Source organism: Theropithecus gelada, chromosome 1 (assembly GCF_003255815.1).
Source record: "Theropithecus gelada isolate Dixy chromosome 1, Tgel_1.0, whole genome shotgun sequence".
NCBI lineage: Eukaryota > Metazoa > Chordata > Mammalia > Primates > Cercopithecidae > Theropithecus > Theropithecus gelada.
In genome coordinates, this window is record NC_037668.1 from 114,726,178 (window position 1) to 114,744,444 (window position 18,267).

The 18,267-nt window shown below is 35.7% G+C and overlaps 1 protein-coding gene across 3 annotated transcripts in view; it reads right to left on the reverse strand.

The window, feature by feature from the left end:
- The window catches only part of SELENOF (selenoprotein F), a 65,797-nt gene that overhangs the window by 29,565 nt on the left and 17,965 nt on the right, over window positions 1–18,267 (reverse strand). For all 3 annotated transcript variants that reach the window (XR_003118825.1, XR_003118829.1, XM_025381280.1), the window contains exon 3: window positions 4,441–4,504. Coding sequence is in view for 1 of the 3 variants with exons in the window: in XM_025381280.1 (XP_025237065.1) it covers window positions 4,441–4,504 (64 nt within the window). In the remaining 2 variants the exon portion in view is untranslated. The remainder of the gene's footprint in view (window positions 1–4,440; window positions 4,505–18,267) is intronic.

Consider the following 18,267-nt stretch of genomic DNA (forward strand, 5'->3'; position numbering starts at 1 on the left):
AACTGGATATAAAGTGTAAAAGATCAATCATGATTCCTGTGTTTCATGCTTATGCTTTTGCCTGATCATATTGCCATTTATAGAAATAGGGAAGATGGTATACTTTTAATAGAGAAGAGGATTAATACAGTTTTTGGACATGCTGGGTTTAAAGCCTTTCTATTAAAAATGTGGACCACAGTCTGTAGGACTGTAAGAAATACAGAATCTCAGGACCCATCCCAGATTTATAGAATTATACTCTGTAGTTTAAGAAGATCCCCAGGTGATTCATATATGTATATTGGTTTAAGGTGCCTATGAAATAATCTAAATGGAAATGTCCCATGGAAGTAAAAAATATAAGAAATACAACTTCTAACAAAATAAAACTTTATGTAAAGATATAGATTGGGAGTCATCAGATAAGTACTGTAATTGAAACTGAGCGAGTGGGACACCATTCGGTAAACTCAGAAGAGAAGAAAATCTGAAGATAATAGACCCTCGCTAACAATAACGTTTGAAGTGCGGGCAGTAAAAGAGATGCTAGAACAGAAGAGAAAGATATGTTGGAAGTAGGAGAAAGCTAGGAGATCATGAAGTCACACAAGTGAAAAGAGTTTCAAATGCTAGGGCCAAGTAAGATTTAGTAGTCAGGAGGTAAAATGGTAGAAAGAGAAGCACCATTATGGTACTTTGAAAAATGGCTAGAGGTCAGTATACAGAATTTTGCATACGAGAAAGGTTGCAGTTATAATATATATTGACTTGAATTTTTTTTAAAGATGACCAATGTATATGAATGTTTGATGGTTCATAATTGAAACTTATTATTAACCAAGCAGCAAATATAAGATACAATAACAATACTTACCACTTAACATCTTCATTACTGGAATAGTGATTGACATACAGTAAGCATCAATACACATTTATAGAATTACGGAATGATTTACTCTGTATTTGCTGGTGCCAGACACATACTAAGTGATTTACATGTTATCTCATTAATCCTCAGAACAGCCCTATAAGGTAGATATTAACCTATTATACCTCAACTGTAACCCATTTTATAAACAAGAAAATCAATGAAGATAATGCTAATGGATCAGTATTCTTTCCAGCAAAACTCCAATGTAGCAATGCAACCTTAAGCATGGCTACCAATCAATCGTAGTTGGCATGAGAAGCAGGTTGAGTACCCTTAACTGAAATGCACGGGACTGTAAGTGTTTTATTTTTTTGGATGTGGAAATACTTGCATATATAGAATGACATATCTTGGGGATGGGACCCAAATATAAACCTGAAATTCATTTATGTTTCATATATACCTTATACATACAGCCTGAAGGTAATTTTTTGCAGCATTTTTAAAGTTTCATATTTTGGAGCATTCTAGATTTCAGATTTTTAATTATGAGGATGTTCAACTTGAACTACATTACTTCAAAACTCCTTTTTGTGTCTGAAGGTTTATGATTCTAATACAGAGGTTGCCAAACTGAGGCCCATGGGCCAAATCTGTCCTGCTTGCTTTTGTTAATAAAGTTTTACCAGAACACAGTGCATTCGTTTAAGTACTGTCTATGGCTGCTTCCGTGCTCTAACAGCAGAGTTCGATAGTTACAACAGAGCTCATGTTGCCTATAAAGCTGAAAATTTTTACTATCTAGTTCTTTACAGAAAGTTTGCCAAGCCCTACAAAATTAGGGATAAACCACATTACTTTCTGAGAGACAGCCACATTCTTTACACAGAAGACTCAAGCGAGAGAAAAAAAAACATGATTACTTAGGATGTCACCACACGTGAAGTGACAGAATACTAGAATCAACTATGAGAAATTATTATAGACAGGCTTCTATACTTAAGCAACTAGAATAAGGAAAAAAAGGTATTTTAGAAGGCATATTTGGAATTGACTAAGAAATATGATCTGGGATTTTTTTTACACAACTCTGAGTGGTTTAATGTGGGTAAAACATACCAAAATTTAAATTCTTCCTTTTTCTGAAATAATTTAACATTAATTTACTCCTGTTTCATGAAATGGCTAATTTAAATTAAGTGATCTTAAAAATTGACAATGTATTATAAGCTAGAGTATAATGAAGATTATCATGATAATCCCAGAAGCTACTTGATGTTGAAGATAAAAAATATGAAGCAGTGGCCGGGTGCAGTCGCTCATGCCTGTAATCCCAGCATTGGGAGGCCAAGGCAGGCAGATCACCTGAGGTCAGGAATTTGAGACCAGCCTGGCCAATGTGGCAAAACCCCGTCTCTACTAAATATAAAAAAAATTAGCCATGTGTGGTGGCATGCACCTGTAGTCCCAGCTACTCAGGAGGCTGAGGCAGGAGAATCACTTGAACCCAGGAGGTGGAGGTTGCAATGAGCTGAAATTGCACCACTACACTCCAGCGTGGGCAACAGTGAAACTCTGTCTCAAAAAAAAAAAAGAAAAAAAAAAAAGAGAGAGAGAGAGAGAGAGAGAAAAGAATATGAGGCAGTGATGACATGAAAGTTAGTTTGGTATTTGTAATTACTGCTTTATAGCAACAATTCTCCATGCTGTATTTCAGAATATCTTTAAGATGGAAATTCTGAGGGTGGGAATTTAATGGTTTTATCACAATTATAACAACTTTTCATGGGCTCAGAAAATACTGATATTATATATAATAATATTAAATACAGTTACACATTATGGAATTAATAATTTTTATTTTAAGCAAGTAGATAATTAAATATTTATACATAGCATTAAAATTCAATTGTTTTCAAAAGGAAAAGACAGTATGATATATGTACCCTAAGGTTTGATAATTTACATAATATGTATTACCATAGATAATAAAATCTGATATCATAACTAGGAAGGCTAATCATAGTATCGAAGTTACTCTTGATTCTCACGAAAATCTAAGTTATAAAATGTTGTTTTTAATAAAACAAGTAAGTATAATCAATGCAGCTAAAAATCAATTGCTAAACCTTTCTAGAAATAAGAATGCTCACACCATCATTCAGAGAATGGATACAAAAAAGCCAAAACAACTGTGGTACAATTCTGAATTTAAGTGTTTGAGGCAAAAACAAAAAAAACCAGAGTAAGAAATTTTTTCCTCAAGCAAAAGTAATATCTTCTTTGCTATATTAGAATGTGTTACTCTAACAAAGACTGTTTTTGATTAGATATATATCTGCTTTGGGCTTCATTAAGTGTCCCAAGTCAAACTTCTATATTACGTATCTGTGCCAAATGATCAATATTTTATTATAAACAATTCTAGATCAGCAATAAAAAGCATGTGCTAATACAGGCAATTTTATAAAATATTAAATCCAAAAAATTCTCTTGCCATTAACTAAATAAGGCAAGAAATCAGGGGAATGTCAGCAAAAATCGAGGTAGAATGAGGTATGTAAATTAAATACTTATCTATGTATTTAAAAAAAAAAAGAGAAAGCATTATTACCTTCAGACAAGTTCAGTTTCATAAAACTGATTTTCAAAGTGACATGCAAGGACAGAAGACAAAAGCCTTAGTTCAAGCCTTTCTTGGTAATGCAAAGCTCCTCATTATTGTCTGATGTCAACCCAAAGAATATACCTTCACAATTATCCTTTAACATGTTTATCCTTAAAATTCCCTGTAAAGATATATACATATGGCTTTCTCTCTTTTGTATTTCAAATTCTTTGGCAATTACTTCTTTCTTTGGTGATTTGTTATTTTGTACAGGTCTACTCTTAATGCAATTGTTCCACACAAATCAATTCACATTTAAAATACACTACAATGGTGTGCTACTTAAAGAAATTACACTTACATCTGGTAAAGGAAAGGCTCTTGCAAAATTCACACCTGGCAAAGGAAAGGCTCTTCTTTTAAGAAAATAACTCCTTCATGTGTTGTATTTTAAATCTAAATTTTTCTCTTCTTTTTTTTAGAAACAAAGTCTTGCTCTGTCGCCCAGGCTGGAGTGCAGTGGCGTGATCTTGGCTCACTGCAACCTCCACCTCCCGGGTTCAAGTGATTCACCTGCCTCTGCCTCCCGAATAGCTAGGATAGTAGGCATCCGCCACTGCACCCAGCTACTTTTTGTATTTGTAGTAGAGACAGGGTTTCATCATCTTGGCCAGGCTGGTCTCGAACTCCTGACCTTGTGATCCACCTGCCTTGGCCTCCCAGAGTGCTAGGATTACAGGCGTGAGCCACCATGCCCGGCCTCTAAATTTCATATATTGTTTTCGCTTAAAATAACATAGCATTCACCAATTACTTTAACAAACCACCTCCATGAAAACAAATGTGAAAAAAATACATATTATTGTTGAGAAAGTATAATCCTAAAAACTCTTATTCCTGGGAATATATAATGAAAACAATTCACATAAAATGTTGATTTTAAAAGACTGAACAGCTTACTGGAGTAAATTTTATATACCTTGGACTTGAGGGAACCTTCCCAATTTTCATCCACAAACTTCAAGAATAGCTCCTGCATACAGCTACAAAAGGAAAAACAGGAATTTAAAAAATTTGTATAAATTAAAAATGTACTTGTAAAATAAATATAAATTTTCACAGTATAAACACTACAGTTAGCAGATATATAGATCAAAGAAATGTCAAAGCTGGTTAGCTAGACAGGACCATGCAGTTCCGGTCTAACAGAAGAGAAGATGGAGGCCCAAGTATAATAAATGATAGAGGAACTTCCAACCTACTTCAATTACTCTTAAACCTAGTCAAAAAGACTTAAGTAGATACGGAAATTTAACAATAAACTTTAAATAGGTAAGATATCCTAGGAAGCTCTACAAAATATTAAATATTTCCTACTTTTTTGTTTAGGGTGATAAACTGAATATAGGTCTATATCATCCAAGATAGTTACTTAATAAAAATTCTTTCTGGTTGCTTTTAAGTGATCAAAGTTTTAAAATTAAAACAACTGTTACAGAAAGTACTATGTAGAGATATTATAAGAAAAGCAGTAAAATCTCATTATAAAGAACTCAAATGCAAATATTTTCCTTTAATGAAATTTAGCTGAAATGGATTCAATGGTAAATATCTCTTTTCTACAGAACCTGCACATTCACTTTATAGTAAAAGCTCATTATAAAAAACTCAAATGCAAATATTTTATTGCAATGAATTCAGCTGAAATGGATTCAATGGTAAACATCACATTTTTTTGTAGTTGCAGAGCCTGACTATTCTTTTTATAGGGCAGGAATATACTTGGAAATGTTGTGACCATAAGAGAAGGCTGGCAATTTTAAGAACAATCATATCCATTTCATTTCTTCTTGGCTTTTAGATTTGTTTTTTATGGAGGTTCAAGAAAGATGGACTTTACTTTTTCAGGTTCTAAAATTTAATTAAATTTAATTTTTTAACTGAATTTATTTAATTAAAAAAAATGCCCTATGCATGTTTATTTAAAATAGTTTGGAAAATACAGAAAGGCACAAAGTAGTGATTTAAACACCACCTTAATGTGACCTAAAAAGATAATGATTCTTAACAGTTTGATGACTTTGGGCTAGATCAATTCTTATGTTTTTGGGGAGTCACTGACCCTTCTGAGAAGCTGACAGAATTTTGCTTTAATGCAGGCTGTTCATGGACTCTGAAACCAATGGTGGATTTCAGATTAAGAATTCTGATGATCTCTAAGGTTCACTGCAGCAATAAAACTTTAAGAATAGGTTAATTTGGCTGGGCACGGTGGCTCATGCCTGTAATCGCAGCTCTTAGGGAGGCTGAGGCGGGTGGATCACGAGGTCAAGAGATTGAGAACATCCTGGCCAACACGGTGAAACCCTGTTTCTACTAAAAATACAAAAATTAGCTGGGTGTGGTGGCAGGCGCCTGTAGTCCCAGCTACTCATGAGGCTGCGGCAGAAGAATCGCTTGAACCCGGGAGGCGGAGGTTGCAGTGAGCCAAGATCACGCCACTGCACTCCAGCCTGGCAACAGAGCAAGACTCTGTCTAAAAAAAAAAAAAAAAAAAAACCTTAATTCTATGCAATAGTTTCTTTTGAAAAAGATTTGGCTAATCTTGGTTAGAACTCCAGAAAAAAAAAATATTGAAAAATATAAGGCCATATTACCAATAAGCTAATGAAGCGATAGTCAACATTACTAGAGATTAGGGAAATGCATATCAAAACCACAATGAAATCCCACTTCACACCACTGAGATAGCTATTATTAAAAAAAAAAAAAAAGAGATGAGGATGTGGAGAAATTGGAACCCTTGTACACTGCTATTGGGAATGAGAAGTGGTCCAGTGGCTATAGAAAATGGAATTGCAGTTTTTCAAAAAATTAAAAATGGAATTGCCATATGATCTGCGATTCTACTTCTAGGTATATACTCAAAAGAAGTGAAAGCAAGGCATCAAACAGATATTTATATACCCATGTTCACAGCAACATTATTCACAATAGCCAAAAGGTGTTTTCCCACTCATGTGTTCATTAACAGGTGAATGGAAAAACAAAATATGGTACATACATACAACAAAGCATTATTCAGCTTTTAAAAGGAAGGAAATTCTGACTGGGTACAGTGGCTCACGCCTGTAATCCCAGCAATTTGGGAGGCCGAGGCAGGCGGATCATCTGAGGTCAGGAGTTTGAGACCAGCCTGGCCAACATGGTGAAACCCTGTCTCTACTAAAAAATACAAAAATTAGCCAGGTGTGGTGGCAGGTGCCTTAAACCCAGTTACTTGGGAGGCAGAGGCAGGAGAATCGTTTGAACCCAGGAAGCGGAGGTTGCAGTGAGCTGAGATAAAGCCATTGCACTCAAACCTGGGGGACAAGAGCGAGACTTCTCTCAAAAAAAAAAAAAAAAAAAAAAAAAAAAAAAAAAAAATCGGACACATAATTACAACATAAACGAATCTTATTACAACATTAATGACATCTTGCTAAGTGAAATAAGGCAGTCACAAAAGGACAAATGTTTAAATGAGGTAACTACAGTAGTCAAAAATTCAGATATAGAAAGTAGAATGGTAGTTGTCAGTGGGGGCAAGGAATAGGGAGCTATTGTTTCATGGGTATAAAATTTCAGTTTGGGAAGACTCCGGGGAAAGATGGATAACACGGATGTACAACAATGTGAATGTACTTAATACCATAGCACTGTACACTTAAAAATGGTTAAAACAGTGAATTTTATGTACATTTTACTATAATTAAAAGCATATAAGGCCATATTTAGATTTGGTTATTAGAGTTATCTTTTGCTTATAATCCTTTAGAAATTCTTGGTGGAGATTCTACTACCTTATCTAATAGTATTTCTCTACACCACTGCTTCTTTATACATGATACATGTGGGAAATGATAGTGATTGTACGGAGCACTGGAGTAAAAGGATGAAGCAGCTTTTAACTGCCCAAGACTAGCCTAGGAGCCCTGCTTACCCCAGGCCCCACTTGGCTGTCTCAAGGGCTCAAGGACTCAGTATCTATCTTAGCACATCCATAACCCACTCATGGGAAGCTTGTCTATGCACCACAAAATATCAACTGATTAACCAAAAATATTAGAAACATACCTTTTAATGAGCAGGCAGCTCAGATGTGACCTTTTTCAAAAAAACTTTTGTTGATTTCCTAGTGTCAGGTAGTGATTTTCCTAATAAACTTTCATAGAATTTTGTTCTCATCATAATGTGCATCAAATAGCCTATAACTTGACAGTAGACAGGAAATGTCTTAATTTCCCCCAGAACCAGACACAAAGCTTCTCAACACAGGTGTGCTAAAGGGAGAGAACTATTCATTTAACAAAATTAAATGTCTTTTTTTTCATGACAAAACTTCAAAAATATTTCAAGTTCCTTTGACAAAGTTTGTAGAGCAGTTCCATTCCAGGGTAAAAAAAGAAAATGGATGGAACTCAAACTTGCAGAACATTATTAAAAGTCAAATTCTAAAAGCATTAATCTGTGTTGTTAGCTGGCATATACACACACACATATATATACACATATATATACATATATACATGCACACACACACATATATATGTGATCTGTGGTGTTCATAGGAAAATATTTGTTTTGCATGGTGAATAAATAATTTAACTACAGATTGTAGTAAATTTAAAATGCTGTATAATCCTAAGTATCTTTGGCACTACATACAAATTCACACACAATGAAACAGATGCTACTTATAAATAGTAGAAATTCTCTAGTGCATGCAAAAAAGACAAATAAAGTTAATTCCTTGATTTAACCAAGTTCCAACCTCAGTATTTTTACTTTTTAAAGTGACTAGCATAAAAAAATTTTAATCTTCAAACATTTAGGGAAAAATACCATTACAAGAGAAAAATCAAAAGAAGCAAGTCATATAACTTCTAACAGCAAGTTGGTAGGCCTTTTTAAAAACATGAATTCGAGTCTTACTTGTATACACAATCTAACTCTAGGCCATTATTGTATTAGGACTAGGGAAATATAAGAAATCATTAGGAAAATATGGGAACGATACACAAACTGCATCTTTTCCCTTTGGAGTCTCTATTTCCATGTAACTTATGACTGCCAGATTTTCCTAAACTTCTGATATGGTTCTCTGGGTGGGGGAAGCAGAAATATCTAACTACCTCAGCTCTATCACTAATGTGCCTTAGTTGCAACAGGATTTTAAAATATGCTAATTTCCCATTTAAAAAGGTGATTTTTATTCATTAGTCTTCGGAAAAATTCCAGCTCTGGGGTTAGTCGATGTTTTCCCAGTTTAAATATTTTAAGTATTACAGGTACTACATGTTGAACATCCCAAATCTGAAAAAAATCTGAAATCCAAAACACTTCTAGTCCCAAGAATTCCAGATAAGAGCTACTCAACCTGTACTGAGATTAGTAAGGGCTTAAAGTGAGGTTTCACATGTAGAAAAAGGCCACACTATTTCTGTAGCTATCTTTGTTATAATTAAGGTCCAACTAGTTGCTACAAAAATGTTCAGAAAGTTGGTCTATGCTGTTTCTCACCAGATAGCTAGAGTCCAAAATAAGTTCATTTATAACACTGAACAAAAGTGACACTTGTGAATTACATAAATTTTCTGAATTTCTTAAAAAAGGGCAGTATTTGTTAACTCTTGTGCCATCATCATACCACTACCACTACCACCACCACTACAAATTTATAAACCTGTCCAAGTCAGAAATACTCTACCACTTTCCAGTACAAAGCACTTCAAGTATTTTTGTTGGTAACAATAACCACAGCTCTAAAGAAACATGACCTTAAGAAAACCTTGATAAACTAATTATTTAGGTTGAGTCAAACTAAGTATCAAATTTTCACACGGCATGGTATAGTGAAAAGAGTTCAAGTTGTGAAATCAAACATGTATGTGGTCCAGTTCTGGCTCTGCCACTTACAAGCAGTATGCCCCACCTTTGGGTAAGTCATCCATTGAGCTTCAGTTTACTGTTTGAACAAAAGGGTTATTTACTTCCTTCCAGAGTTGCCAGAAGAAGTCACCAAAAAAAGCGAAAAGCCTGGATTTTTTAGATGCTCAATACATAACATCTGTTATTATAACCTTAATACTTCCACAGTATTGGTTAAGTTCAAGTTGTGTACGTGAAGCCATTTTCATGTCTACTTAATAGAATTTTCAGTTCAGGGACTATTCAGGGATATCATTCATTGTTCGCCTGTAATGAAAACGGCCACTCCAAATTTTCTCAAGCTTTCAAATTCAAACTACCTTAGAGGAGAGTTCTCAACCCTGATAGTACAATAGAATCACCTGGAAATATTTTGAAAATTACTCATCCCTAAAACCTACCCTAGATAAACTAAATTAGGATATCTGGGGGCGAGATCCATGCATCAGTATTTTTAATTACTACTAATAGTACTTTAATGATTGTAATGGGCAGGCAGGGATGAGGAACACTGCCTTATAGTATATTATATTAATAGGACAAAAACTGCAAAATGGTAAAACAGTACGCTTTTTGCTCAACAGATTAACCACATTAATCTGAAAAGGTAAACCATATAAACATTGACTGAAGAAAGACAAATGTTACAGTACTTTTTTTTTTTCCTTTCCTTATGAGGTACTGCTTGTAGCTATTGATTCTCCTTTTGGAAACTCTCTATTTTATTTAAAATCAAAATGTTAGTATTAAAGCAATTCCACAGTACCAACAGAAAAAAACTTTTAAGATATTTTAAAAACTGTAATTAAACTTGGTTTTTATCCTCCTAAAGTGCTACTTTTGTTTATATTAAAAGTTTTTCAAACCTTGTGAATATAACCATTAGCATAATAATTACGAATGCTATGTAGCAATATGAAGAAAATGCTGTTAGGTGAATAAAAGCAAACATTTTTACTGCTGAAGAGAATTCATATCTGAGGAGTAACTGTATTTTATACGTCTACTGAAGGTTCGTCCTTAAATAAAATGAAGGGATTTTAAAATAAGGAAGCATGGCTATAGTATGATAAAAGCTGAGCACTGTATTATTTAGATATTCCAATGAAAAATCAATTATCATACACTCAAGTATAAATGAGTCACCTTTCCAAACACTAATAGTATCCAGTATAATTTTAAAAAGTCGTACAGCGGAAACATACATCATACAGAAATTATTTTTAGTAAAATTTGGTCAGCAAATTCTCAGGGAAAATGTTATCACCTAAACCATGTTTGGTGATCTACTGGTGTTTTAAATTTGTTGTTCATCATCAGGTCTTCCCCATATTTTCTGATTAATGACACTTTCATACTCACTTTGAGTGATGGCATTCTTACTTAGAAACAATGGATGAATACTGAGGATTAGGGGAAAAAAATCAGCATAATTTTAACAAACAAACTATATATTTAAACAAATATAATTCTTCAATACTATACTTGAGATAAAACTACTATTCATCTTGGAGTGCTTTTTACTAAATTCTGAAAAAATACAAAGCAATGAGTTTATGCCTAAGGAAACTCACTAAGTTTAAAACTTATTTTACTATACCATTAAAGTGTTATTCCTTTTTGTATCTTTAGTTTCTGCCTTGAGACTGAGAAGAAAAGTTATAAAACAAGCAAGTAACATCTACCTTAATTTAAACTAGGCTCTACAGATGCTAAGAATACACTGGAGGAATCTTTCCATAAAGACACAATGTTGAACTAAAAAAATCAATGAAAATATACAAAAAAAAAAAAACTAAAATATGAAAATGACATCAATGCATTTATATCAGACCATTCTAACTACGAAATCTGAGGGAAAAAAGGATTAGGTTTCTTTCAATATGGTGATGACAAACAGGAGTTCTAATAGAATTTACATATACACCTAAAATAAGGGGTAAGACTGTAATGATGAGACTCTTATTAAGAAAAAAAAAGGTAGCCCCCACCCCTATGTATACTTTAGCTACAAGTATGAATGATCCAGGGTCATCACTTGGGAACAATGCGTTCAATTCTGTCAATACTTAGGAAATATCGCATGATGAAAAAAAAGTAACTTGAGAAAATGAGAATGTGGCCACTATACTTTCTGAGATCCAAATAACCAAAGAATTGGTAAAAATGACTCAAAGCTGCCAGAGGCGGTGGTTCACGCTTGTAATCCCAGCACTCTGGGAGGCCGAGGTGGGTGGATCACCCGAGGTCAGGAGACCAGCCTGGCTAACATGGTGAAACCCCGACTCCATAAAAATACAAAAATTAGCCGGGCATGGTGGCGGGTGCCTGTAATCCCAGCTGCTGGGCAGGCTGAGGTGGGAGAATCACTTGAACCCGGGAGGTGGTGGTTGCAGTGAGCTGAGATCACGCCACTACACTCCTCCAGCCTGGGCAACAGAGTGAGACTCCATCTCAAAAACCACAACAACAACAACAACAACAAAAAGCCCTCAAAGCTTGAATACCATAAGAAGTGGTTTTAAATAAAACCAGCTAGCCCCTTGGTAATACTAAAAGTATTTTAGAAAATGGAAAACTGAACATGAAGGTCTTAATAATACATGGAAGCAAGGCTGCCTTTCAGAAGAAATCATTTTTTTAAAAAAATTTTTTGGCCGGGCGCGGTGGCTCAAGCCTGTAATCCCAGCACTTTGGGAGGCCGAGACGGGCGGATCACGAGGTCAGGAGATCGAGACCATCCTGGCTAACACGGTGAAACTCCGTCTCTACTAAAAAATACAAAAAAACTAGCCGGGCGAGGTGGCGGGCGCCTGTAGTCCCAGCTACTCGGGAGGCTGAGGCAGGAGAATGGCGTGAACCTGGGAGGCGGAGCTTGCAGTGAGCTGAGATCTGGCCACTGCACTCCAGCCCGGGCGACAGAGCGAGATTCCGTCTCAAAAAAAAAAAAAAAAAAAAAAAAAAAAAAAATTTTGTAGCGATGGGGTCTTGCCATGTTGCCCAGGTTGGTCTCAAACTCCTGGACAAAAGTGATCTTCCTGCCTTGGCCTCCCAAAGCGTAGGATTACAGGTGTGAGCCACCGTGCCCTGGCAGAAGAAATAATTTCTTTGCATTACTGCTGATATTATGCCTCCAATACTGAACAACCACTACTTGTCATAAAAAGAGAATAGTTAAGATCAACTTTTTTCTTTTTTGAGACAGAGTGTCGCTCCCGTTGTGCAAGCTACAGTGCAGTGGTGCAATCTCGGCTCACTGCAACCTCTACCTCCTGGGTTCAAGCAATTTTCCTTCCTCAGTCTCCCAAGTAGCTGGGATTACAGGCTTGTGCCACCACGCCTGGTTAATTTTTGCCATGTTGGCCAGGCTAGTCTTGAAATCCTGACCTCAGGTGATCCACCCGCCTTGGCCTCCCAAAGTGCTATGATTACAGGTGTGTCCGGCCAGTTATGATCATCTTTAAGAAAGATTATAAATATCTGAAAACAACAAGAAACAAAACTACTAGAATAAATTAAATTATGGTATCTCCCTATAGATAGTAATCATCTAATATATTTGAACTTTAAAAAGATACAAAAATAAAGCTATAATAATCCAAGAGTTTCAATATTATACAACATTTAAGAGCAGCAATATAAAACTAGGAAAAAAAAAAAAGAAACGAGGCCATTCCACACATTTAAAATTTTTGCTTTACTCTGTCAATATACTATTTTAGAATTCATTATGGCAGCCAAATAAAATTCATGGCCTTTTAAATTAAAACTTTTTTGTTCAAAAATAAAACTACTGGCTGGGCGCGGTGGCTCATGCCTGTAATCCCAGCATTTTGGGAGGCGGAGCTGGGTGGATCATGAGGTCAGGAGTTCAAGACCAGCCTGGCCAAGATGGTGAAACCCTGTCTTTACTAAAAATACAAAAATCAGCTGGGTGTGGTGGCATGTGCCTGTAATCCCAACTATTCGGGAGGCTGAGACAGGAGAATCACTTGAACCTAGGAGGTGGAGGTAGTAGTGAGCTGAGATCGCGCCACTGTACTCCAGTCTGGGCAACAGAGCAAGACTCCATCTAAACAAACAAGCAAGCAAGCAAACAAACAAACAAAAAACTATTTACAGCCAAGGGGTATACTTTATTAAAAGTTATTCTGTTGCTGCCCCTTCTCCCATCCATTACTGCCTTAATGGGCAATAATCTTGTAACTAGCTGGTCTCCTGTAGCTCTCGTGTTAAGGTTACCAGTTTCTCAAATAAGAACACTAGGAAGCATCCCCAATTACCCCTTTTCTCTCCAATTCAGTGTAATAAATCCAATGAAATAAATTTATTGCCTAAATTGATTTCAAATCTGTCCCTTTTCCATTTTTGCAGCCAATGTGTTGGTTTAAGCCCTTGTATCTTGCCTCTGGAAAATGGCAATTTAAATTATTTTTCTGGCGTAAATATTCCCCTCTGCCCTATCAACTACTGTTCACACCAATGAAAGTTATTAAAATACAAATCTGATATCGGTTTACTCTTTGTAATCCTTTAATTTTGTCCCCTGCATATAGAATAAAGCTCAACTTCTTAAGAAGGTATATAAGGCCCTCTATTATTTGGCCCCTGCTTACCTAATCATCATCTTCTCTCATCATAACCCAGCTATCTGATTTATCTTGGATGGCCATACTCTCATAGCTCTGTGCATTTCCACTAACTTTTCCTTTTGCGAGAGAAAAGGCCCTCTCGCAACCATTTCCAACTTACTGTATAAGCAAGTGGTGATATTTACCTGACCTGTCAAATGGTTATGCCTCTTCTAAGAGCTTTCATAGCATACATGCATGTTTTGTTTATAGCACGTATCTCATTGAATTCTTTTAAAAAAATCAATGCATGTGGACATAATAAAAAACAGTATAAAAGGTTATAAAACAACAAGTAAACATCTCCTCTGCTTCTACCCTCCACTTAATAACTCTTTCTTTCCATTTGGAGACAGAGCTCACTCTGTTACCCAAGCTGGAGGGAAGTGGTGTGACCATGGATCCACTGCAGCCTCGACCTCCTGGGCTCAAGTGATCCTTCGGTAACCTCAGCCTTCCAGATAGCTAGGACCACATGTGTGTGTCATCACACCCAGCTATATATATATTTTTAAATTTTTTGTAGAGATGGAGGTCTTGGTCTTGCCATTTTGCCCAGCCTGGTCTCAAACTCCTGGCCTCAAGTGATCCTCTCGCCTTTGCCTTCCAAAGTGTTGGGATTACAGGTGTAAGCCATCATGCCTGGTCTACTCATTAACATTTGAACTGTTTTTAGTTCTGTTGGTCACTTCCATAAAGATTAATATGGTTGTATCTATAGTTCATGAGATACCAACTTTAAGAGCTCTATTAGTTCTCCTTTCCTTCCAACTTTCATTTATTTTATTTTTAATTCTTTTAGTGGTTACCTTTGTAACATTAGATATTACATTTTCATCCAACAAACAGAATATCACATCGACTGTGTTCTGGCAGTCCAGTTTCCATGCCTATTTTTTCTTTTTTAGATGGAGTTTTATTCTTGTTGCCCAGGCTGGAGTGCAATGGCACGATCTTGGCTCACTGCAACCTCTACTTCCTGGGTTCAAGCGATTCTCCTGCCTCAGCCTCCCGAGTAGCTGAGATTACAGGCATGCGCCACCACGCCTGGCTAATTTTGCATTTTTAGTAGAGATGGGGGTTTCTCCATGTTGGTCAGGCTGGTCTCCAACATCCAACCTCAGGTGATCCGCCCACCTCAGCCTCCCAAAGTGCTGGGATTACAGGCATGAGCCACCACACCCGGCTTCCATGCCTATTATTTCTACTCCTTGAAGACAAGAGTCTTATTTTTCTTTGATCTTATCACAGGAAGAAATATTTAGTGTATAAATGGAAAGTTTATTTTGATTCTGAGGTGGTTATGTCTAGGAAATGTAGTTGTAAGGCAGTCTGAATTATTTTAAGGGTTTATTTTTGTTTTGAGCATTATAATCTACAAATGTGGCAGAAAGTTGTAATATGTTTAGATAGAATCTGATCCTAATTTGTAATTATGTAAAAGAACTGACTGCATTTATATTTCATATTAAAAGCAGATATAAACAATTTTAAATAATATTTTGGGTTCAATTAAATAACTTCATAAAATAAACTTTCAAACTTCTGTTATACAAATACATGAAACATACGTTGATAGCCACTTAATTCACTGTATGACCTCAGGTAAGATCTCTATGCCTAAGACTCAACTATGAAATAAAGATAATAATGGAATTTACCGAGTTGTTGTGAGGTTCTATAAATTAATTCATTTAAAGTGGTTGGAACAGTACTTTCAGATAACAACTTAATGAATGTTAGTGGTTTTTATTTTTAAATTATTTTACTTAATTATTTTAATTAATTAACATTTATGTTATTATTTAGTTTTTTTTTCTTGAGATGGAGTCTCACTCTGTTGCTCAGGCTGGAGTGCAGTGGCGTGGTCTCGGTTCACTGCAACCTCCGCCTCCCAGGTTCAAGCGATTCTCCTGCCTCAGCCTCTGGAGTAGCTGAGATTACAGGAGCCTGCCACCATGGCCAGCTAATTTTTTTGTATTTTTAGTAGAGACGGGGTTTCACCATGTTGGCCAGGCTGGTCTCAAGCTCCTGACCTCAGATAATCCGCTCCTCCCGGGTCTCCCAAAGTGCTGGGATTACAGGCGTGAGCCACCGCCACTGGCCTATGTTATTATTTAGTATTACTGCTACTCAGGAGTCTTAGTGATCCTTACATTGAATGTGAACTGCTGCCAAACATTATTCATATGTTTAAAAAAAGCTTCTTTGGGAATAACGCTTTTATATTATAATTAGAATAATATGTTAAAGACATTTAGATTTTTGTTTGCTTTGAAGATATCAGTCCATGTACTGATGCTTACAGACACACAACAAAAGTGAAGCTATTTTAAGCAACTGTGAAATTTCTTTAGCAACTACAATTTCACGCACAGTTAGCTTAACCTCCATTTCATCCTTCTATGTTTTACACATCAGTAGCATTCTCTTTCTGACAGCCTGAAGCTTAAAAGTTGCCATTGTCTTGAATAATGCTGTTTAAGTTGACTTATGAATTACTCTGCAACTGGCTACACAATAGCCATGAAAATTGAAAACAACTAAATGTTTTGATGCGTTTTTATCCGAATTAAGAAAAATTATGTGATTTATATAACATGTTATCTCGCTGGGCCTTAAATAAAGCCCAATTTGGGGACATATTCTTGAAAAACACCAAGTGACAGGAGCCATTAAAGTCTGTGGTAAACTGAGAAATAAGGATTTGGTGCTTTTAAATAAAAACTAGTAACGAAATTCTATTAATATTGTTAAGTATAAATGGCAAAAGGGGCCTTCAGAAAGCTAGCCCAGTGTTTTATACAGAACTCATCCAACTTCTTAAAGTAACTCTGTGAAGCAGGTCTTACTATTAACATTTTCAAAATAAAAGGTAAAATAGCATAGAGGTTTAAAAACTTGGGGCTCTAGAATCAAATAGACTTGAGATAAAACCAGGTTTTGGCATCTAATTGCCAGCTAACGGTAGGCAGATTATACCCTAGTTTCCTCTTCTATTAAATAAGGATAATAGTATTTACATTATAGGGTTGTTGTGAGGATTAAATAGATAATGCAGGTAAAACACTTAGCATATAACCAGTGTAAAATAAACACTAAGGTAAGGCAATGTAATTATTATAACAAAACTGAAGCTCCTGGGGTTATTTGCTAGCCCAATCACAAAGTCAGGAAGTAAAGAAGCTGAGATGAAAATTAAACTCTCGGCCGGGGTAAATCCCAGCACTTTGGGAGCCTGAGGTGGGTAGATCACGAAGTCAGGAGATTGAGACCATCCTGGCCAACATGGAGAGGTGTATTTAGTCTCTACTAAAATACTAAAAAAAAAAAGGTAGCCGGGGACAGTAGTCCCAGCTACTCAGGAGGCTAAGGCAGGGGAATCGCTTGAAGCCGGGAGGCGGAGGTTGCAGGGAGCCAAGATTGCACCACTGTACTATACAGCCTGGTGACAGAGCAAGACTCCGTCTCATAAATAAATAAATAAATAAATAGAAAATTAAACTCTCTCAACAATTCTTATAAAAAGAAAGAGATAAACTTCTAATGAGGTATACATGTTAATTAATATTACTTCTGCACTGTCTCTGGCCTGTTGGAGTGCATGCAAATATCAAGGCAGAGTGTAATACACATAAAAAATGATAATGTTACTATATAAAGCAGGTGACTTAAAATTAGTCCAGTTCCAACTAGGTAATGGAATGGGAAGTGGAGGGCATCCAATTATATTCATAAATTTATGTTATACACTGCTTAGATCCACTTATTCAATTCTAGTATAATAAGATTAATATTGAAGATAAGGATTTTTGTTATTTTCCTATTATCTGAAAAGTAGATCTTTAAATGAAAACAAAAGGCTTTTATCAAATCCCTGACCTGTTGAATTATTTGCCAGAAAAAGTAATGGCATGATTTGCTGATCTGCAGCGTATGCTTCTACTGGTATTTTGTGAAGGGGACCAAGATGTTTTAAAACTCAGATAAATCTCTTCTCAACCTGGAAGTCTTTTTTTTTTTTTTTAATATTACTTTTAAGCTTTTCTCTTCCCAACTTTTCTTAAACCTTTGAAATCTGTTACCAGGTGATAGGTTTACACATATAAATAAGTAAGAGAAGAATGTTAGTAGAAAAATTTGAAATAATTGCGATTAGTTTGATAGCTTGTTTTGCTTTTTCTAATAAAGTAATTATTTTTATA